General features: G+C 33.5%; 3 protein-coding genes across 4 annotated transcripts; 1 reads left to right on the forward strand and 2 right to left on the reverse strand.

Moving 5' to 3' along the window:
• The first annotated feature begins 2,444 nt into the window (after nt 1-2,444).
• On the forward strand, nt 2,445-3,649 carry LOC107010554 (protein MOTHER of FT and TFL1-like). The gene is made up of 4 exons (XM_015209842.2): nt 2,445-2,714; nt 2,861-2,922; nt 3,058-3,098; nt 3,250-3,649. The coding sequence occupies exons 1-4, from the start codon at nt 2,493-2,495 to the stop codon at nt 3,468-3,470; spliced, it is 546 nt and encodes a 181-aa protein (XP_015065328.1). The 5' UTR covers nt 2,445-2,492; the 3' UTR covers nt 3,471-3,649.
• A 486-nt stretch (nt 3,650-4,135) lies between these two features.
• LOC107008917 (lysine-specific demethylase JMJ25) lies at nt 4,136-13,863 on the reverse strand. 2 transcript variants are annotated; one of them, XM_015208127.2, is made up of 12 exons: nt 12,613-13,858; nt 12,346-12,494; nt 10,666-10,768; nt 10,448-10,580; nt 10,313-10,376; nt 9,481-10,219; nt 7,395-7,724; nt 6,476-7,000; nt 6,315-6,387; nt 6,152-6,237; nt 4,827-4,946; nt 4,136-4,510 (listed from the first exon to the last, which is right to left on the reverse strand). In XM_015208127.2, the coding sequence occupies exons 1-12, from the start codon at nt 13,225-13,227 to the stop codon at nt 4,430-4,432; spliced, it is 3,018 nt and encodes a 1,005-aa protein (XP_015063613.1). In that variant the 5' UTR covers nt 13,228-13,858; the 3' UTR covers nt 4,136-4,429. The 2 variants fall into 2 exon arrangements, 1 of the variants encoding a protein (XP_015063613.1); XR_001455316.2 differs by lacking the exon at nt 4,136-4,510 and adding an exon at nt 5,620-5,730 and having other exon boundaries at nt 12,613-13,863.
• Nucleotides 13,864-19,370: 5,507 nt separating this feature from the next.
• On the reverse strand, nt 19,371-21,491 carry LOC107010752 (equilibrative nucleotide transporter 3-like). Its single transcript, XM_015210036.2, has 9 exons — nt 21,462-21,491; nt 21,257-21,361; nt 20,990-21,145; nt 20,771-20,914; nt 20,573-20,678; nt 20,309-20,484; nt 20,076-20,236; nt 19,733-19,991; nt 19,371-19,650 (listed from the first exon to the last, which is right to left on the reverse strand). The coding sequence occupies exons 1-9, from the start codon at nt 21,489-21,491 to the stop codon at nt 19,540-19,542; spliced, it is 1,248 nt and encodes a 415-aa protein (XP_015065522.1). The 3' UTR covers nt 19,371-19,539.
• Between the last annotated feature and the right edge of the window lie 784 nt (nt 21,492-22,275).

Below are 22,275 nucleotides of genomic sequence, written 5' to 3' on the forward strand. Positions count from 1 at the left end.
TGCATGCAACACAAATTCAAAAGAAAAGAGTGTCTTCGGTATAATGTGGTTAAAGAAAACATTTTCTAGAAGATTTTTTTTTTTTTTATGTTTGATATGTAACTAGTAAGAATTATAATTCTAAAAATATTTATATATGATCTAAATAAATACTATAAGAGGTGAAAATAAAAGGTATAGAGGGACATACGTACGTAGCGGGATATAGATGAGGTGTTTGACAAGGATGAAAATGACACAATCAATGTAAAATATTAACTTATCGGCTTTTTTGCTAGTATTAAAAATATAGTGGCAACACTTTCCTACTGATAATAGAATAATTACCGGAAAAAAGAAAAACAATTTGCTCATCAACTACATATTTTAATTCGTCTCGTAATTTGTCTGCTGCAACTTGAACATTTCAATCAATATTATCATCTATAAATCATGCTCAGATTTGGTGTACTTAAAATTTGACGACAATAAGTAAATCAAGATGACTAGATTTAATATTTTAAACAATTATCCTCTGTGGTCTCCTAAAGAAGAACAGATTGGGGAGGCTAACAAGATATATTATTTAAAACAAATAAAATAAATAATCTGTACGTACTTTGATTTAGTGATGCACTTTGATTTTGTTTATGTCATGGCCTAAACGCAACAATTGACTCTATCTCTATGACTAAGATATATAGATTAAGATAAACATGACAGTAAAAGATATTATTTTTTTTATATTTATTGAAGTTATTAATCTATACATAGCTATCAATCGGCCATATATCATCCATCACCAAAATTTTCACTTCGTTGAAAAACATTTTAGGTTCAGTGTATATATAACAATAAATGTAACGTTATTATTTAGAAAATGACATATGTCTATTAATTAGTAGAGCTTTAGTCAGACTAGCTTAGCTTGATAGAGCTATCTATACAAAGACAAACGTGAAACAGGAGAGAATAAAGACAAAACTTTTTCACAAAATGTGTCTTGATTTTTATTTTGGGATTAATTCACGTCCTTGCAAAGATTTCAGTTTGTAACACTAATTTCCTCTTGTGATTTATGAAATTATGCTTATTTTTCTTATTTTGATTTTCTTTGTTATAACTCTTTTATTCTATTTATCGTTAATGTATTATTGGTGAATGTTGAACTATCTTATGAACACTTACAAAATTAAATAAAAGAAAATGACATTTTTAGATCTCAAATTGTTAAAATTAGAGTTGTCAATATGGGCTAGCCCACCCCCATCCGGGTTAATCCATACAGGCTTCAACATTTTACGGGTCAGGCCGGGCTAGCCCATTTTTTATGAGGGCCAGAAAATGACTGGCCCAACCCACAAGTACATGGGCTACGGGCTTGTCGGGCCAGCCCACTTTTATAAAAGTTATATTTTTTTAGAATTATTAAATTAAATTATAAATTATAATTTAAAAATATTATCATAAATATCAACAAAAAAATATTACATGATGTTAATATTACTACTTTTCAATCAAATCCACAAATAAAATTATTTTTATATTATTTATTAAGTTCTTTTTCAAGTAAAAGTATAAATATCTAAATAGAAATTTTAACCTAATTATTTAGAGTTTGGACTCTCTTTAATTTTAAAAATTAATATTCTATCATATATTTTAATAAATTTTACTGGCCCACAGGCTGGCCCTATCGATATTTCTCAAGCCCCCCAAATCAGCAGGCTTATTCAGGCCGGGCTAAAAAATCCTTTTCTAAAATGGGCTCTAAAAATCGTAGCCCAGCCCTATTCAATCCAGGGTTAGGGCCTAGCCCATATTGACGGCTCTATTAAAAATGAAGAACCATTGTAAAAAAGGCAAAAAGTTAAAACTAATTTGTAAAGGCTATAAAACCAAATCTCCAATTGTATACAAAGTAGCATGATCTGTTAAAAGTTTGAATTTTAGTAGCTCAGTTAATTGACTATCTAAACTTTCACAGTATTGATGAAAGTTTAAATTCCATCTTATAATCTCCTCTCCCATTTTCCACTACCTCCACCCCCGAGGCAAAAAGCTAGATGAGTTATAGTGTTGATGGAAATACTAAGAAAACATGATTTCTACTTTAGGCCCAACAAAAGTATTGAGTTTTCTTCCTAGTATTGGGTTGAGCCCACTTTATATCATTTGGGCAACTTTGTTAAGCACCCAATTTGTATGGGCTCTTTTCATTCAGGCCCAGTTCTACGTTATTATAATTGGGCTGCCTACAATGTGGGCTTTGTTGGTAGAAACTGAAACTCCAACAATTTAATTCTTTTATCATTTTATTTCTATCAACTTTTTTTTTCTTCCTTTTCATCGCATTTATAATCGCAAAAAACACGTGTCCGCTGAGACACGTCAGTATTAACATGACGTGGAAATTTCTAAACACGTGTACTCTCTTTGTCCATTTCAACAAATTTGCTTTCAATCACATGAAAAAAAATACAAATTGATCAGTTTTACGAATCAATCAATTAATGGCAAATATGGAAACTTCGGCGAGGTCGGTAGATCCTCTAGTGGTCGGAAAGGTGATCGGAGATGTTTTGGACATGTTTGTTCCGGTGGTTGACTTTACGGTGGAGTATGCTTCCAAACAAATATCGAATAATGGAGTTGAAATTAAACCAGCAGAAGCTGCACAAAAGCCTAGAGTTCATATAAAGGGTTCTCTTCATTCTAATAATCTTTACACCCTTGTAAGATTAATTATTTATTATTTATACTATTTCAAAAGTCATTTAAGAGCAATCATAAAATTAGAGTTTTTTTTTTTAGATAATTAAATATGCAAATTGAGTGTCTTTTTCAAGAATTCTAATATTTGGTCCACTGTATTTTACAGGTTATGGCTGATCCAGATGCTCCTAGTCCAAGTGAACCGACTTTTAGAGAATGGCTTCATTGGTACGTACTCTATTAATTGTTGTTTCATTTTCTCCTTCAATTAGCCTGCATACGTCTTTATTTAATTTTAAAACTTTATATTTAAGTACCAATAAAGTAGTTTCGATATGATTATTATGCTACTATCTCTTTCAGGATTGTCACGGATATTCCCCAGGGAGGTGATGCCTCTCAAGGTATTAATTGAGATAACTATTATTAATTATATCATTTTTTAGTTTCTAGATGCAGGGTAGCTACCAAGTTGTTATTACTATTATCGCACATGGTCTTTTTGTCGATGCATATAATTTAAACTCTTACGAGTTATTTGTTCACTTGGTGCAGGGAGGGAGATGGTGGAATATATGGGACCGAAGCCACCGGCAGGGATACATCGATACGTGTTCACTCTGTTTAGGCAGAAGGAGGCGGAGCAAGTGCCCCATAAACCACCACAAGGGCGTTCCAATTTCAAGACTCGACAGTTTGCAAGCGACAATGGACTTGATCTTCCTGTGGCTGCACTGTACTTTAATTCACAGAAGGAACATACTGCTCATCACTAGCTCTTTACAATGTGTGCTTGCTAGATGTAGCAATGTAATTACTACCTTATGCTTGTTAGCTAGTATTGTAAGTGCTTTGCATATATAGAGTTATGTATAGTTGTGTTTATGTGAGGTGCATTATATTTATAAGAATATGTACATGTGCTGTTTGATATCATGACTTGATTCTGCGTTGACATAATTTCTCTGTGTTCAACAATATTTACGTGCAGTGCTTCACATAGGAGGCAACAATGCAGAGGATGTAGAAACAAGCTAGCATATGTATCGAACTTTGAGAAAGGCTTATTTATTTTATTCGTTAAAATATGTCATCATTGTTTCAGAAATAGTTCAATTCATACCATTATTATTCTAACAGATAATGGTACGGATGAGCTTTTCTCAAACAAAAATGGAACAGATGAATCAAATTTTTAAGGAAGGAAATAAACAGTTTTCTGAAAATTCAATGAAATATTTGAGTTCTTTTCCAATTTTGACTCCTAAAGTTCTCCGGAGAGAAAAAAACCTGGTTACATCCAGAGTTGCCTTAATGTTGTGATGGAATCTCTTAGCTAGACGTCTCGAATTCGAATCTCCCCTTTTTTCCTTTGTTAGAGAGCGTTTTACCTATCTCTCAATATGACACTAGATATGAGACTTTCTAGCATCTGATTTAGTTTGGCTTGCCTATCAAAGCATGTAGAATGCAGTATTAAATAGTAGCATATGTTTACATTGCCTTTTTATGAGTTAAATCTGTCACTGGGTAGATCTATGAGTTACACCTTAATGGTTCTAATATATATACACATAAGTAAATCTTTGCCAAGTGACAAAGATCTTAAGCAATCATTATCCAGTCATCCCTCCTTTGTCATAAAAAAGAACTAGATCCTACTCCCTAGCAGTATGTAAGCACGAACCTGCAAAGTCTACGAGATCTGCATCAAATCAGTTTTGTCTATCATCTTTCAAGATGACTGTTTGCTATGCGTGAGGTCGCGAATTTCTGCAATTGCGTTCTTCATCCCACAGATAACCATTTTCTTCACCTGTTTGTCAAATTATAACAGTTACATTAATGGATGTTAAGAAGATAGCATAAACGTAAATGAACATGACACCTATTTTGGATTTAACTAAAAAACTTGATGAAGAAGCATTTTCTTTAGAGAAGGACTGATAGACATGCTTTTCAGCTACCAAGTATGAATGATAACAGAAGTCTAGACAAGCATAATACCTACTCCTGAGCATGAAGTTCGTAAATTCATCAAACAATGACATGCTTAAAATGCTTAAATTTCTATATTATAGCAGTGTGAACCTAATTCTAGCAACTAAAAGATGGGGCAATGTGAAACTTACCTCCAGCACTTTTCCCCTGGCTTTGTGGTGCTCGGGAAGTAGACGAATTTCATCAGTTACGTTGATACATTCAGTAACATTTTCAGGGGAGATGAAGTGCAAAACAACGTTGATGCATGACTGCGGACAGAGGATAGAATCTTTTGTTAGTTATTATGCACTAACAGATATGAAGTCCCAGATACTGTTATATCCGAGACTAGAATCGCTTCAGTATATAATATGCACAAATTAAAAACAATGTTAGGCTTGTTTTGAGGCTTCTTAAGACATACAAGAGCTAATGAAAACTATTGAACAGTTCCCAGCATGTCAAATCAGAACATTGAAATATGGATAACGGAATTGAAAAATATGAAAAAAGTAAAATAGATATAGTAATATATGATGGGAGGGAGTTGCTCGGATGGTAAGCATCCCTCACTTCCAGCTTGAAAGTTGTGAGTTCGAGTGAACAAGGGAGAAAAAAATGAAGGAAGCAAACTATGGAGGGGTAAAAGAAAGAAGATATAGTAGTAAATATGTTGTAAAATTAAGTGCAAAACCATAATTTTATGATTCAGATGCAAAGTTGCAATTTTATTTATTAATTTCAGGTATGCTGACTTATTTTCTTATACTGGATTTCTAGTTTCCTATTCCTAATTCACCCTATAGAGCAATTCCTATTTTTAATCATGACAAATCAATCATACAGCTTAGCTAATATATTTAATATATCAATTAGTCAACTATGTTTAGTGTTTAGTGTTGTCTTATTCAAGAAGGAGCTCGTGGGTGAAGAGGCGCACACCGTATTGCCTTGGTGTCTGCACTGAAGTGCCACCTAAGCAACGCGAAGCGCCAGACGCTTTGCACCTTGTTTCAGGGGCATAAGCGTTCCTCATCCGAACCTTTAACAAAACTGCCATCAATAAGCTTCAGTTAATAATGCTGCAAATTAATGAAACAGAAATCTACCTTATTTGAAGAAGTTACAGCACAGAAGATGTCATCTTAAACAAACCAGCATTTGAATATGGTGGGAACTATTTAATTGACCTGGATATTCTTTGCTAATATTATCTCCCAAGTCACACATTTACTATGAATAAATCCATGAATGACCAGAAAAACAGCTCTTAATTCTTGGTTCAAAATACCCAATATAATAAACATCTACATGAGCAGTGAGGAAATCAAGCTACAATTCTTGGTGGTTTCATTACACAAAGTGCTTATTCTTTCAAACTTGGTTACTACAAGAACAGGAGAGAGATGGAGATATGCAGGATTTCTCATCAAATGATGTGAAGAAGTATGCATGTCATCATTATAAAGGATACCTTAAGTTGTTTGACTTGATATGGACATCCAGCGGGGATGATAATAGCTTCTCCAAGATGTTGTTCAAAAGTCCAAGGTTGAACATCTAAAAAGTAATAACATTAAGACTTAGAACTAATTTAATCCAAATGATAAAGATAAAAGAAGACAAAGCAAATATACCAAATTCCTCCTTAAGCCTCATTTTGTGGAATGCATCAAAGAAGAAACTTCGATCAAGAATTGGGTGAACAACCTGCACGTGCCAAGAGATGGAGATTAAGTTAATTTCTATTGTCATGCTCTACCTTTTACCACAAAACTCTTGGTACAAAGAGCTGTACTTGTTTGGAATAACCACGCATTGAGGTGAACTCGCTAGAATGCCTTTTGAGGTACTCTAGAAGCTTTGGGACATCTTCTCTGCTGAAAACGTCCCATTGAGCACCTGAGGTTTTTGCTTCTTTCTTGGCACCATCAACATCTTCAAAAAAATAATCACTGTCTGAATCTTCAGACCTTTCAACAGATCCAGAGCAGAACAGTGAGACATCGGACTCAGATTCAGAGTCATTTTCATTGTCACTGGAGATATTGCCATCTCGGTCTTCATACCTTTGACCTTTTTGTGAGTCACTAGAGTAGAAAGGTACTTCAGCAATACCATCAGGCAACTGCTCTCCAGTTGCATCCTGCAGATCGGATTCTTCTGTGTCTCCACTATGCAGAGATGATTTTCCTTTCTGGTCACTGGAATGGCTGGTAATTTCCTTGTGATCTTGAGGCTTCTTATTTTTCATTAAACATTTTATTTTTCTTACTTGTTCCTTGGAAGCAAGAACATCAGTAGCACTTGCAAGAATATTAACCTGAGCAAAATCCAAATAATATGAATCAAAAGTTAAATCGTCTTCTCACATGCTAGATCACTCTTTACTTAATACTATAAGAGAAAATCATATTTAGAACCCTATGGGTAGCCATAATACATGGATAGTTTCAATCTACTTAAATTTCCCTTCCACGCTGCATGTATGAAGAGGTTCAGGATGATTGGATCACTAAATGTATTTTATGAACTTGTCATGCTATATTACTGAATCTTGTAGGATTACTTTCACAGAAGCAGAGATGTGTTTCTTCTTCTGAATAAACAGTCGCAGAGAAAATATACAACACAGGATGGTCCCAATGTTCAGTAGTTTGCAGTCAAGATAAGAAAATGAAACATAAATAGAGATATTAGCATAAAATTAGGCCTACCATATCATATGATTCACAACATAGGTTAGTGATAAATTCTGCTTGTGATAGTTCTTCAGGCCCACCATAGGAAATATAGATTGAAGGTCCTAAATCAGTTTGTGGCATTTCCGGTGGCAATTTAACTGCTAGATTTAGAAGACCAGATTTTGGATTCATATACTCTTGAAGTGGTATAGCCTGCAAGATCGCAGCATGGTGACCAGGAAACTGCTCTTGGAATAGATGGGAAGAAAGCCATGCTTTGAATTTTACTATTTCACGCTGCATTGTTGCATGTGTTTGCCATTCAAGTGACCCCATAAATATCTGTTTTCTAGCTATTTCCACCTACAAAGTGCAGATAATCAGGCCATGATATTTGTTTTTACATAAACATGTACACTGTCAGAGGCTACCTCATATACAAAAGAAAAGGTAGAAAATCAACACAATTAAAATAATTCCTTACAAAGCACTAGTAGATGGAAAACGAATCTGATTAAGCAGATGATGTAAAGGATGTTGTAGCATAATTGCAACCATACATTTTTCTTTTTTTCTCATTTGTTAATTATATAGCGTGAGAATTAAGATTAATATCCGACAACATTTTTTCGTCCTCTTTCGAAAGTTTTAATTATTAAGTACTTCCTCCGTTTCAATTTGTTTGTCTTACTTTCCCTTTAAGTCCTTTTAGAAAAGGATGTCTGTTTCCTTTTTTGGCAACTCTTTAATTGTAACTTTCTACATGACATGTTTAAGACCACATGATTAAAGGGCATCTTGGCCACAAGATTCAGAAGTCTTCTTTACTATTTTAAACTCCATGCCAAGTGAGGGAGTATTAATGCTCTTCCTTTTCTATTTCTACAGGTGGTGAGAATGCAGGGAGCAACGCGAATACAAATAAAATATATAGATGATAGATCCATCATATTAATTTTGTCTTCCTTTTCTATTTCTACAGGTGGTGAAAATGTAGGGTGCAAAAAAAGGCGATACAAATAAGAAATATAGATGATAGATCCATCATATTAATTTTCTCTTCCTTTTCTATTTCTACAGGTGGTGAGAATGCAGGGTGCAAGGCAAATAAAACTAAGATATATACATGATAGATCCATCATATTAATTTTCTCTTCCTTTTCTATACTTACCCCATCCTATCCCGCCCCCTACATTTAACATGACACTATTTCCTTTTTGGTCCATTTTGAAAAGATTGACGCCTTTATCTTTGGAAACTCTTTAACTCTTGACATGCTCGTTTGCCTTCAATGATACACTCTTAGAGGAATTGGCATGATATGCTGAACACTATAAGCTTCTTTGGGTACTTTTCTGTGTTACGTATATTTACCTTATGTGTCAGAGCCTTCTTGGTTTCTTTATCAAAATTCATGTCCTGTCTAAGACTACCATATAAAATAAAATAGAGAGCAGTTCTTACTGTCCTAAACCAAAGAGAGAAGTCCATAGACATCTATCTTTGTTCTATAAACCAAGAAAAACATGCTTAAGATATAAGAATGTCTAGGATATGACAACAACTAAGACCCTACAGCTTCCGCTTAAGTCTCCAGCTCTTCCATAATCACAATTATTAACAGGAAAAGTGCAGTTTTCCTTTACATGAACTTAGTCCATGCATCCTTCTGATTTTGTAGCCAAGAGGTAAAAAGTGGGTGAAAGTATCGAGACTAGGGGTCGAAATCAACAATAGTTGATTTCTTCCCATCTGTCAAAGCCTCGGAGGGCAGAGTTACACAGTACCAATACTGGTAGGACATATCAGGTAATCAGTAGAACGGTAAAGGTGCACACAAGCTATCTCAGACACATCCAATATTTTGAATTTTAAAAAAAAGGTTGGATGAATTTAGCTTATCCCTAAATATCTTCCCATTGAGGATAGAGCGCAAATTTTGTTATAATGTGGAGAATAGCCTTTCTGTCTTAACTTATTTCAAGTTTGAACCAACATACATTTTCGATTGCATCCTTTTGTAATTAGAGGTTAAATTCTTGTCAAGGGTGATGATAGAAGGAACTTCTTGTCAAGGGCCCAGAGGAGAATTAAAGAAGAGAGCATCAAAATAATTACCTCACACCAGTCCGAGTGATTTTGTGCCTTAGCTGTTTCTTTATCCAAGGAACATTTTGACCTTTTCTCAAGGTAAGTGCAGAACATAACAACTGGATCCCAAGACAAATTAGAAGAATTCCGAAGCACATTCTGTACTATAATAGGATGACCTTCACCCCAGTGTTTCTGAAAGTGTTCAAGGTTTTCCTCACGAAGATTATTTATAGATGGACTATACAGAAACTTATCCCTCGAATTTCGTCTCTCGGCTACGTTGATGAATGAATCAACATCAGCATCTTTATGATCACTTCCCCTGCATAGTGAGCATGATGAAAATTCGTGTTCTGTTTCCTGAATGTTGTAGCTGCATAGTATTGCTTCAGCACTGATTTCCAGCTCCTTGATCCAAGTGTAAGGAAATACACATCTTAAATCGAGGAAGCTATCACTACAACCACCATATTCTGCAGGGGGGCAAGATATGCTGCCATCAGCACAAGCTTGATAGTTGGAGCATGACCTGGAAGATGGATAATGTATCCCTGAGAAACTTTGCCTTGAGGTGCTAGCATGATTCATCCTTGATTGTCGCTCAAAGTTAGAAGAACAAGCTTGTTCTTCATTGGAACCTTCGGACTTACAATCTTCAGTTAAGCTTCCATGACGGGAATCCCGACAGCAATTTAAGCAAAGCCTATATGAACACTTAGAGCAGATTCTGTGGTAATCCAGGATGGAGGTGTTGCAGTTACTACTGCTCAGAATCAAAATATCACGGATAAGACAGGCAGCAGGTCTAACAACCTTACCAACCAAACTTTTCAGGACTCAGGATCAGTCAACTTACCAGTGATATAATTTTCCATCTCCTGCTGAAGCCTGCTGAATCTGAATGTCAGATTCCCCCTTTCCTATAATATGTAAAAAGTGAGTAGATGCTCAAAATCCAACAAACTCCAGAGCGTAAAGTCAATAACAGTACCTGATATATTAGCTTCTATCTCTACTTCAATTCTTTGCTCTTCATTTATTTTTTCCAGTACCGGTAGAAGCAGGTGGACCAGATAATTAAGTAGCTGGACTTTTGGAACCTTCCTTTTATGCCTCAAGGATTCCTGGTACAATGTTGTTGGTAAACAAACAAATCAAAATTGGATAAATACACACAATCGCTCAAATGCAGTTTCAAAATTGTCATACCTTATGAATGTTGGGCTTCAATTCACTCCTTTTGCAGATCCTACAACTACAATCTCTACGGCAAATGGGACATTTCACCTTAATTTCTTGCTGTTCCAAACGCCTAAAACCGGTCAAACATCAGAAATTTCACCAAAAAGGTTGTTCGAGTTTCAAAAGAAGCAACTCCACCACAAAGAGAACTTCATTTGTTTTGATCATATTTAGACCAGTCAACAAAAGTCTAATGCAGAAACCAAGATAATGCATGCAAGTGGGTTACCCAAGCATATTTCTACACATAAAGATTGTATTTGTATTTCACATATAAATGAGAAGCGTCTTCTGTAGGACTTAGCTGCCTGCTATGCATACTACCGAATCAGGGGGATTTTATTGTTTCCTCGTCTTGATCAAATGGATTCCATGTGCCAACTCACGCTGAGGAGTCACTTGGGGAATACACCTCAGCCTCTTTCCTTCAACACCAAAAAGCTAATAATTTCATTTATCTTCTTGAGCGAGTGAAGTGTTTCAAGGATGTGCAGCCCGAACGCATAAAACTTTGAGCTTATTAAAAATGCCTGACATATTACATTGCAATTCACAAGTAATAGTTCTACCGTGATCTACTTTCATTAAGATATATTATGCCAGGGTTAGACTAATGTCGTCAAAGGATTCCCTTTATATCCATAGACTTCATGTAACATTAGATCATACTATATTTTCTCTCTGCAAAAGAACATCTTCATGAAACCACAACACTCATGACTCAACTATCCAACACTTGAAAATTAATAGGTGACTCTTAACTTATTCTAACATTTCCACCCTTCTGCACAACCCCCCAGTCAATTACTATCTTTTACCAATTCCCATTTGGTTATAAGGAGAGAATCATCAGCAAAATGTACATCCCCCCTCCTCCTCACTTTATAAAGTTCACTGTTTCCTAACTTTCTCAAGGATAACCTTAATAGTCCATTACATTTCTTGACCAATTCATAGTTCTAAGATCCATGCCAACAGGTTTAAGTCATTGACATCCGAACTGAATGTCGTCCCTAATTTGGAAGTACCAGAATCAGAGACAGACAAGTGCAATTATATTACCCACTTAAAGTAGTTATACACTCCCCGACAAAAAGTATAAAGCCCTCGGATAATCCAGCTGAAGATTGTCCGATATGTACTCATAGTTCTAAGATCCATGTCAACAGGTTAAAGTCATTAACATCCAAACTGAATGTCGCCCCTAATTTGGAAGTACCAGAATCAGACACAGACAAGTGCAATTACATTACCCACTTAAAGTAGTTATACGCTCTCCGACAAAAGTATAAAGTCGTTGGATAATCCAGCTGAAGATTTTCGTATACGTACTCATAGTTCTAAGATCCCTGGCCAACAGGTTAAAGTTATTAACATCCGAACTGAATGTCATCCCTAATTTGGAAGTACCAGAATCAGAGACATACAAATGCAATTATATTAGCCACTTACAAGTAGCTATACGCTCCCCGACAAAAGTATAAAGTCATCGGATAATCCAGATGAAGATTGTCCAATATGTATTTAACATTCAAAAGTCGTTTCATTATAAATGCTTTTGCATACAGGAGAGTTGTGATAAAACAGGTAAACATACATAAATCAAGTACATTTGTCAAAAGCTAAAGAAAGCAAACCAAACCAAACCTTTCTTTAATACAATCCAGACAGAAGTACTGTTTTTTACAACTCGAACACTTGATCAGGACCCGGTAGCTACTTCTCCTACACCAATGACACAACCTTCTTCTCTTTACTTTACTTGAATTCTTCACATTCCTAGCAAATGGCAAGGCCTAATCACCAAAAAGGCATCCATAATCATTACAGCAGTTGTCATATAAACACAACCATAACAAACTGAAAGACATCAATTTTGAACTAAAACAATAGCTCACAGGAAAAAGAAATAACCTGCATTGTACTGATTGGAAGGGGTTCAATATTTTTTGATCTGAAATGCCTTAACGAAAAGGGGTTAGAGCTGGAATCCAGGCCCAATTTTACGTCTAAAACAGAACCTGCATTGTTAAAATTCTCTGCAGGTATAACAGGAATAGCCATTAAAGCATTAGGGAATTCTCTCATCACCTCAGCACTAGCATTTTTTGATTCCTTCTCATTTTTCTTCTCTAATTGCCGTTTCAAGAAAACACGAATCAATTCTAACGGCAAATCGCCTCTTTTCAGCTCCATTCTCCTCAAAGCTTCATCTAACGCCTCTGAAACACAGGGTTTATGCTTGAGGGGTTTCCTTTTCTTCAAAATTCTCAACGCCCTTTCACTCTTTGAAAACCCAATTTCAAGAGACCCTTTTGGATTCTTAATCTTGCGTTGATTCTTGCTTTTCGTATTTCTCACGATTTTCAGCGATTCAGGTACCTTCTGCTTCATCTGCCTATGACGACCTTGAACATAATGAATTTCACAAAGCTTCTTCCCTTCCTCTACCCGCCGCTTGCACCGCCATTGTCGACCGTCAGTTCTGTTACACCGGAGATCGTCCGGCACAGCTTCGTTTTCCTCCATTGGGTGTCTTAATTTTCCAAGAAAATCAAAACTTTCTCGGAAAAATCGAATCTTGGAAGTACAGAGTAAAGAAAAATTTGTGGGTGTTGAGGGACTTTCTGTGACTAGGGTTTAGTGCGTGACTTTTTTCTCTCTAGTGTGTGTGTAATGAGAAATTGATAGATGAATGTAGCTTGTGTGTGTTGTAATGCAATGATATAGAGTCCTAAATCGTCTTGGATGCTTCGATTGAATCACAAGTGGAAGCTATTTGTCACTGCAACCAATAATGACACCTCAATTTCTGTAGTTTTATACTGTATAGATAGATAGATATCTGATGAGTCCCACGCAATCAGGAACTCCTAAATTCAGACTATATATCTTAGCAATGTATGATTCAGAAAAATGAAAAATTGAGTAATACAAGTTTGATGAGAGCTGACAAAATTCAGAACACTCTGTTTGTCTGTGAATGATTCTTTTGTTTTATTGGTGAATGAGATAATGTATTCGGTTGCATTTTCTAATTGTTTGAGATTGAGGCGTAGTTGTTGTTCTACCGAGCTGCACTTTATGTTGCTGCATAGATCAGATTGTTCTCTAAGTGATTTTCTCTTCTTCTGTTTTAGCAGAGGTTACATTATTAATAGAATTGGTTGGGAACTTGGGAAAGTTTTTAATAAACAGTTAGATACATTTGGATATCAGATAGCAGTTGGTATGTTCAAAGAACGATTTTTTATCAAATAATGGCAATGCGTAATGTATTTTGGATATATTTGTATGACCAACCTGTTTTGAAGTAATTGCACTAAAATTCAAGATTTTGTGTGTGTATATAGTAATGACAGACCAGGAAACAATGAATTTTGGAGGTGATTTCGTGCATTTTCAACGCGTTTATATAATAGGCGTTCTCGTCAGCAAAACAAAAATGTCTTGGCATCAAGTGGAGTTTTCTTATGAATTCTTTTGTATTCTTTACTCTCTTTTTTTCTATTCATGTTTACATTTATTGACCCCCAATGTTTCTGAATCTGTTATTTCTTAAATTTGTAGTAGTAGAAATTACCAACATTTAACAGAAAGTAAATTACTTTATTACAAAGAGAGTTTTATTCTTGATCCATGAGTTTTTTCTGTTGGTCAGTTCAGGAATATCAGAAGATAGCTAACCTTAGCTTTTTTCAAAAATAAAAATAAAATTATTACTCATTTAGACAGAGACATCAACCAATTAACTAGTGCTAGTTGTATATTTGTCAAATGAGTATCAATCAATTTTCCTTTAGAAAAAGCTCTAGCTTGTTATTTCCAAAATTGAATTCTTACATGGAAGTTGAGATGATGAATGAAACAACATATTCAAAATTGGTTGCACTATTGATGACATATTTATATGAAATTTCATGGAAACAAGTAACAGTTGCTTTCTATAGTGGATTTATTTAGACAATAAATGATAATTGTACTTCGATTATTTTGTACCCTCCCCTTACATTCAACAGTCACTAGCCTGACAACCAAACAGCAAAATTGACTCAAATAGCATATGCATATAGCTCCTGGTTGCTTGAGTTCTAAAGTGAAGCTCAACCAAATAGAGCTCAGTCTTAGAATCGTATCGTTTTTCAACTGTATGTTAGTAATTTGGTTTAGTATTATTATATTCATTGTACAGCGCTATGAAAGAAAAAATGCTAATACGGACTTATAAATTTAGTTTGGGTACATATTTAATAAATTTCCTAATACATATATACCGTGTTTATGTAAAACTTATAGAGTAAAAAAGTTCTATCAAAACTATATCTAAAGCCTATGTCCGCACTCCGTCCATGTTTGGAAGCGGTAGCTACCTCAAAATTTGCATTCTCGTTAAAGATATATTTTCATACTAATCGAAATGTATAAAGTGAGAATTTTGATACAAGAAAGGTGGGTTTGGTACGAAGAAAAATGTTTTTTCTAGAAAAAAAAAATTTCGAAAAACAAGTAGATTTTTCTACTTATTTTCTAGTGTTTGGTATATAAATAAAAAATATTTATATGTAATCTAGCAAAACATTATGGAGGTGAGATGAGAGGGTGGGGTTCAAGGGTGACGGGGATGGGATGGTCTAAGGGTGGGAGTGGGGGTTGTCGGGTGAGTAGGGAAAAGACAATAAACATGGATCGTCACTGGTACTTGTGTTTATAATTTAAATTTGATGAGTTCGAACTTCAAAATCATTATTAGTCCTAAATTTATTGTACTGTTAAAGTTTATAGGTTCAGATTTAATATCTGTTTGAAACTTTTGTTTTTCACATATATATTTAAATTTTGTATCAAAATATTAATCACTTTCTTTGCAGTTTTTCGTTAATTGCTGGTTTTTCGTTACATAAAATTAGAAACAAAAACATAGATTTAGCTGTTATATACAAGAAATTAACTATGAAAATTGACATGATACCCTCCCTTATAAAAGTAAAATTACAATGTGTCCAACTTTACTCTTCTCATAAAAATCGGACAAATGTCAATATCTATACCAGAAACTACTTTTACGTAAGTATATGTGTTACGATGCAACTCTTGAGTTCAAAAATTTATAAGCATATCATATGACAAAGATGCATACGTATACGCTAGCTGTAACATCCTTAAAGATTTATTTATTTTTTGGCCAGATAATATAGCTAACGGACTTGGAGTATTCTTATGAAATTAAGTGTGTGAATATATATCACCTACAAATTATTGTCACTATTTATTTATTGATTGTTTGATGAAACTCAATAAAATTTGTATCTGTTAAATAAAGAAAAGAGAAACTCTTTTAAAGATAAAAAAGAAGTTCTCCATTTCAGTTATTTTTCGACAAGTTGCAACCGAAACTGCTAATATGAGGAGACTTTTATTGGTAGGCTTTCAATACTTTTACGTAAAAACAATGAAGTTAATTAACTTTATTTTTTAAAATAGGGAAAAGGGTCTGATATACCTTTTAACTTTGTTATTTGGAGCTGATATACCCCTCGTTATAAAAGTGGCTCATTTATGCCCTTACCGTTATATAAACGGCTCACATATACCCCTGCCGTTACAAAATGGCTCACATATACCCTTCATTTAACGGAAGTTAAAAGATTAGTTTTAAATTTATATTTATTACTTCTAATTTTAAAAAAAATATTTAGGGGTATATATGATTCTTCTATCAAAGTTCAAAGTATATTTTAATTTTTCTCATACATAAATTATTTTTTGACTTCTTTTATTATAATTATTTGAGTTTCTTATTCTTATTTTTTTTCTTACATTCCTTAGTTTAAAGAGAAAAAAATTAAACTATTTTTTTTGTATGTATTATAATTTAATTTCGTATTCGAAAAAAAAATTTGGTCATCTACAATAAGTTTTACAAAAATATTAGTGAAACATAAATAAATTTGATTATCAAAATAATAATTATAAATTAGTCATTGAAACAAAAAAAAATTCAAAAAAAATATGTTTGATGAGGATTAAATTTACTCATATAGAATTATATTTTTTAGAAAAAAATAATAAAAATTAGATTAAAATTATTATTTTTTTCATTTCCGTTAAAGGAAAAGGGTATATGTGAGCCATTTGTTTACAAGTAGGGGTATATATGAGCCACTTTCATAACAAGGGGTATATCAGCTCTAAATGACAAAGTTGAGGGGTATATAAGACCCTTTTCCCTTTAAAATAATTATAGTGTTCGAACTAATTTAACTTATGAGCACTAATTAAGTTAACGGAGATACAACTAATCAGCAATACCATATAATTGGTTGCAGTTTTGATAATTCATGATCCAGCATAACAAAAATGAAAGAACAAAATATTTTTAATTTACGATTTTTAAAAACCTTTCATTACCAATAAAATCAGCTAAAGCTCTTCCTATTTTGCATTTGCATTATACTCTAGTATTACATATCCATCAAATTAAAGTTCAACTTACTCCACCATCCCCGGACTTTTTGTTCAAGTGGTAAGAGCGTAACGGATGATGTGTGGGTTAGGAACAATCACGAGTTCGAACCCTACTCGAGATAAAAGTCTGATATTTAAGTAGAGAAGGATAGAGAGTCAGACCCATATATACATTTAATTTTTAATTTGTTTTAAAAAAATTACTCCACCCTATTTTGCCAATTCAACATTAATTTACTTAACTTCATCGAAGTTTGGGTAAGATGTATACGTAATAGAAACTTTCTTAGTAAATTAATACTACTACTATTAATGTTTATATATTGTTGCCTCGTTGATCATGTTGTTGTTTCTGTCACTATTATAATTCTTATGTTTGTAATCCTCAGATTAACACCACCACAGCTGGGGAAATAGTTGTATTAATGGAACTACAATAATTATACAAAATCGATTACTACTTTGAACGAGAAAAGATTACAACTAGAGAAGAAGTAACCTTTGTAAAGAATCTGAACATATTCAGGGTGTGATTGATACGAAGGAAAAAGAATTTTAAGAAAAATATGTGTTACTTAATTTTTTGTGTATTATCTTAAAGTATTTGTATTTAATTTAGATAAATATGATGGGACTTTGTGGGGTGGTGGGGATGAGTGACGATGAGGTAGCAGAGGCGAAGCTAGGATTTTCAATAAGGGGGTTTAAAATCTGTAAAAATAGATAGTCGAAGGGAATTCGACATCTACTATATATACATATAAACTTAATTTAATCATATATAAATAATATAATTTTCCGTCGAAGGTGGTTCGGATGAACCCATTTCATACAAGATAGCTCCGCTCTTATGAGGTCATGTGTTGGAGGGGTGCGGAGAACGCACAAATGTAGAATGTTACTTAGAGCTGTCAATATGGGCTAGTACACCCCATCCAGGCTAATCAATACAGGCCTTGACATTTTACGAGTCAGGCCAGGCTAGCCTATTTTTTGTATGGGCTAACCTTGACATTTTACAGTCTTGCCAGGCAGCCCACTTTTTTAAAAAATTATATTTTTTTTATAATTACTGAATTAAATTGTAAATTATAATTTAAAAATATTATCATAAATATCGACAAAACAATATTACATGGTGATAATGTTACTACTTGTTAATCAAATCCACAAATAAAATTATCTTTATAATATTATTAAGCTTTTTTTAAAGTAAAAATATAAATATCTTATAGAAATATTAACCTAATTATTTTGAGTTTTGACTCTCTTTAATTTTAAATTTTAATATTATATTATATATTTTAATTAATTTTTATTAACTCAAAGGCCGGTCCTACCGATATTTCTCAAGCCCCATAAATCAGCAGGCTTATTCAAGTCGGGCAAAAAAAACTCTTTCTTGAAATGGACTCCAAAAAGACTTAGTACAACCCTATTAAATCTCAGGTTAGGCTAGGCCGATCCAACGAACTACTCCATATTGATGGCTCTAATGTCACTTGTGGAACTTGCTTTCCCTACTTCCACTAAGAAAATTATTGTCCTCATTTTTTATGAAACTTATTTCCCTTCGAAAAATGTTTTCCAAAAATAGTGACCAACAAACACGTCTTCAATTTCATTGTGCAGTTACTCGAAAACAAATAAGAAAAGATTCTGTAAATAGCTATATTTGTGCCTAGATTTAAAGAAAATATAGCGAGCTTTTCCTTAATTGCACATTTACACTAAACGTAATAGTATTTTGGTTTTATAATGTGATGGAATTTACTATAACTCTGTGTATAATAATAGTAAAATACATTGTACCTGCATGCATAATATAAAATAAATTGCATTCTTTTGCATAACAAGTGTATTTATGCGTATACCGTATCTATGTAGTGTAAATACAATGTATTCCCACTACATAGATATGGTATACGCATAAATACACTCTGTCTAATTATATCTCCTACAAAACCACGAAATGTCGCTATATATACTATGTATAGGGCCTTGCTACTCCATTAGTTACCTACTTGAAAATGACATTACTTGGGCTGTAAGCCCAATTTTGGCCCCAAATATGACAACCCTTTCACAAGAAGAAACAACAAGCCCAAATATCTCATAAGAGTGAGGTCTAAAACTTTTACTTATTTGGCCATACCAGAGTCTACAATTTGAATGACAACTTTGATCTTTTTCACATATTTGATGAACCAAAAAAATGGAAATGAAAGACTATAATTGTACATCAGAACTTGAACAAGATAATCCCCTCTTTTTTTTTTTCTCTTCTGAATGAATTTGACTTCTGATAACAACATCTAAAGCCAGAATTACATATGTTTAAATGTGATGTTAGTTATTGTCCTGTCACATAACATCTCAGAATTTTCCATTACCAATAATCCACAACCAATCTAAAGCAACACCAGAACATATTCCACATAATATGAATACCACTAGCAAATTACCCAATGCATTTTGCTCAGGACCCTACAAAATTCAGATTCCAATCTTAAAATATGATGTGATTATAAAATGATCATATGGATTCTAAAATTAAAACTTTACCAACCTTGTATCCTTTAGGTGCAGCTGTCATGACACAAACTGTGAGATGACCATTTGTGAGTCCCAAGAAGGATACCAGAAATATCATCCAGCCTTGATCACCATATTTTGCAGTGAAGTAGAAGCAAGGGACCAGTAAGAAACGTGAGAGGGTCGCGATCATGAGGCCCTTTCGTGATTTCAACTTGATTTTATCAATCAGTGGAACATATCTCCCTATCAGATCCCAAACATTGTACATTGCTATCAAAACTAGAGCATACCTGACAGTTCGAAAAAGAAATTCAAGAGGGACTGCAGACAAAGTTATAGCAATAACGATTTATTCAGAAGGTATGCACACTTACCATGATCCCAATTTGTGGGTACCAGTGTTTTCATACAAGAACCCGGGGAAAATTGATAAAGTAGCGACATAAATCAAGTACAGGTCCAACTCATAGTCAATATTCTGGAAAAATAGTTGTTTGGTGCTAAGACGTTCCGATTGTTTAGCATCATTATTAGTCTGTTCAGTAAACAGAAACATATCAAGTTTATGATTATGAAAATCACTTATAACACAGTTCAGTAGACCTACTTTTTCGATTGATTGAGTTTCGATGCCTGCAGCAGCTAAGTCTGCTGCAACAGTTGTTGATCCTTCTACAGCTGCCTTTGTGCGGTAGTGCTTCACAATTGGTAGCTTAGGGAATATGAATGCATATAGAAGGATGCATAGGAATTCAAAGAATACGGAGATGGCAAGGAACAACACTGCAAAATCAATAACTCTATAAGTTTCTCGCAACATAATATATCAAAGACGCATCAAGCATACTATTTTGAGGTCAAAATCACTTACTAACTCCTTTGCGTAGACCGTTGTTACTGTTTTCAAAAGCTGCCTTGGCCATTAACCTTAAACCAGACGTAACTGCACCAGAAGCAGCAAGACCAGCGAAAAACGACTGCATAATTCATGAATCAGTATACAAACATAATTCAGGAATTTATGTATCAATTGAGGCAGAACAAAGTTACTCATGTTACCACCACCCACTTGAATGAACTCCGGGCACATGAATGATAAATCTCCGGTCATTCCACCTTGAACAATAGCATCCCCAATTCCAAAACAACCTACGATGGCGCATACACCAATGTAATTTCCTATTCCACCCCTACCAGAAGTTGCCAAATCCAACTGAAAAAAAAATAAAAACAGATTCTGAAAAGGCGAACAAAATATCAATCAGAAAATGAAAAAATCACAACATACCAGTATGAGCGTGAGTGTGCTTAAGGTATACAGGATATACCCTGCTAAGATGCGTTTTCTTGTATCAACTTTTGCCTCGTTATATGCAAGAATCACTATTGTTCCAAGTGCAAATGGCTGATACACTAAGGTGAGTACCCTTGAAGGATGATAATTCTTCAATTTTCATATCAAAACAAATGAGTCAAGATATATATTTCACTCGCAACAACGCCTCAATCCCAAACATAACATGAAAAAACATAAATATTACAAATGGAGACTTACCGGAAACAGTGCGTAGTAGTAATCTCCTATGCTCATTAAACTATTCCAAGCAATGAGAGATCCAAATCCAAGAATCCAACAAACAAGAATACCCACAAATTTCCCCTGAAAAATTTCATATACATTATAATTTTTGCCACAACAAATGACTCTTTCAATTTGACATAACAGAAAAAAATTTCAAGTAAAAAAGTATGAAACAAACCTTAAGCTTGGTAGGACTTGGAATATCCATGGTTGCTTTTTTGTAGAATAAATTCGAACACAAAAAACTGTACAAGCCATCATATAAGTATTAATTTTCATTTGCCTCTTTATTTGAAAATAGAAAGTGAATTTTTATTTTTTTAAAAATAATTAGATCCTCTTGACTTTTTTTTTGTTCTTCGTAAATGTGATTTTATTGTGGATAACACATTGTGAACACATTAAAATGTATGTAACGGTTCTATGAACCATAATACTCTCCTGTTTTCTTATTATTTATCCCCTTAACTAATTACATGGTAAAAAAATTTAGTGTCACTAAAAAAGTATTAATTACATCATTTAAATGATTAAACAAACTTAGTTACTTTGCCAAGTTTAAGTTTTCCTCAAGCTAGTCTAGACTTAGAGCCTGTGTTGAAATTACGGTTAAAATCTGCTTATTTTTAGAAACACTTTTTAAATTAGTTTTTCAGAAAAACGCTTTGACAAAAAAATAATTTGTGTTTTTAAAAATTGCTTTGAAGTGTCAAATTACAAAACGGACAAAGATCGATGTACTTTCAATATGAAGATTATTTTATATATAAAAATTATTTTAAATATCTATTATAAGAAATTTAATTTTATTGAATCAAAATGTACATATTCAATTTTTCAATTAATATTATACATATAAAAATAAATAAAAGTATAATATTGATATAATATTGATAGGATATTTAAATATAATAAATAGTATCAAATATAAAGTAATGACAATAAATGTATAAGAATAAAATGAATATTATATAAAAATAAAACTTTTAAAT

The sequence above is a fragment of the Solanum pennellii genome, chromosome 2, assembly GCF_001406875.1.
Source record: "Solanum pennellii chromosome 2, SPENNV200".
Classification (NCBI taxonomy): Eukaryota; Viridiplantae; Streptophyta; class Magnoliopsida; order Solanales; family Solanaceae; genus Solanum; species Solanum pennellii.

What these genes read in the sequence shown, in the direction of transcription:
- LOC107010554 (XM_015209842.2), top strand. Translation starts at nt 2,493, where the DNA reads ATGGCAAATATGGAAACTTCGGCGAGGTCGGTAGATCCTCTAGTGGTC. An exon ending in CTAATAATCTTTACACCCTT is followed by an intron (nt 2,715 to 2,860) that starts GTAAGATTAATT and finishes TGTATTTTACAG; the next exon opens with GTTATGGCTGATCCAGATGC. An exon ending in TTTAGAGAATGGCTTCATTG is followed by an intron (nt 2,923 to 3,057) that starts GTACGTACTCTA and finishes TATCTCTTTCAG; the next exon opens with GATTGTCACGGATATTCCCC.
- LOC107008917 (XM_015208127.2), bottom strand. Translation starts at nt 13,227, where the DNA reads ATGGAGGAAAACGAAGCTGTGCCGGACGATCTCCGGTGTAACAGAACT. An exon ending in CTGGATTGTATTAAAGAAAG is followed by an intron (nt 10,769 to 12,345) that starts GTTTGGTTTGGT and finishes GACCGGTTTTAG; the next exon opens with GCGTTTGGAACAGCAAGAAA. An exon ending in TGCGTGGTTATTCCAAACAA is followed by an intron (nt 6,388 to 6,475) that starts GTACAGCTCTTT and finishes TGGCACGTGCAG; the next exon opens with GTTGTTCACCCAATTCTTGA.
- LOC107010752 (XM_015210036.2), bottom strand. Translation starts at nt 21,491, where the DNA reads ATGGATATTCCAAGTCCTACCAAGCTTAAG. An exon ending in AAACTCAATCAATCGAAAAA is followed by an intron (nt 20,237 to 20,308) that starts GTAGGTCTACTG and finishes TTTACTGAACAG; the next exon opens with ACTAATAATGATGCTAAACA. An exon ending in ACCCACAAATTGGGATCATG is followed by an intron (nt 19,992 to 20,075) that starts GTAAGTGTGCAT and finishes TCGAACTGTCAG; the next exon opens with GTATGCTCTAGTTTTGATAG.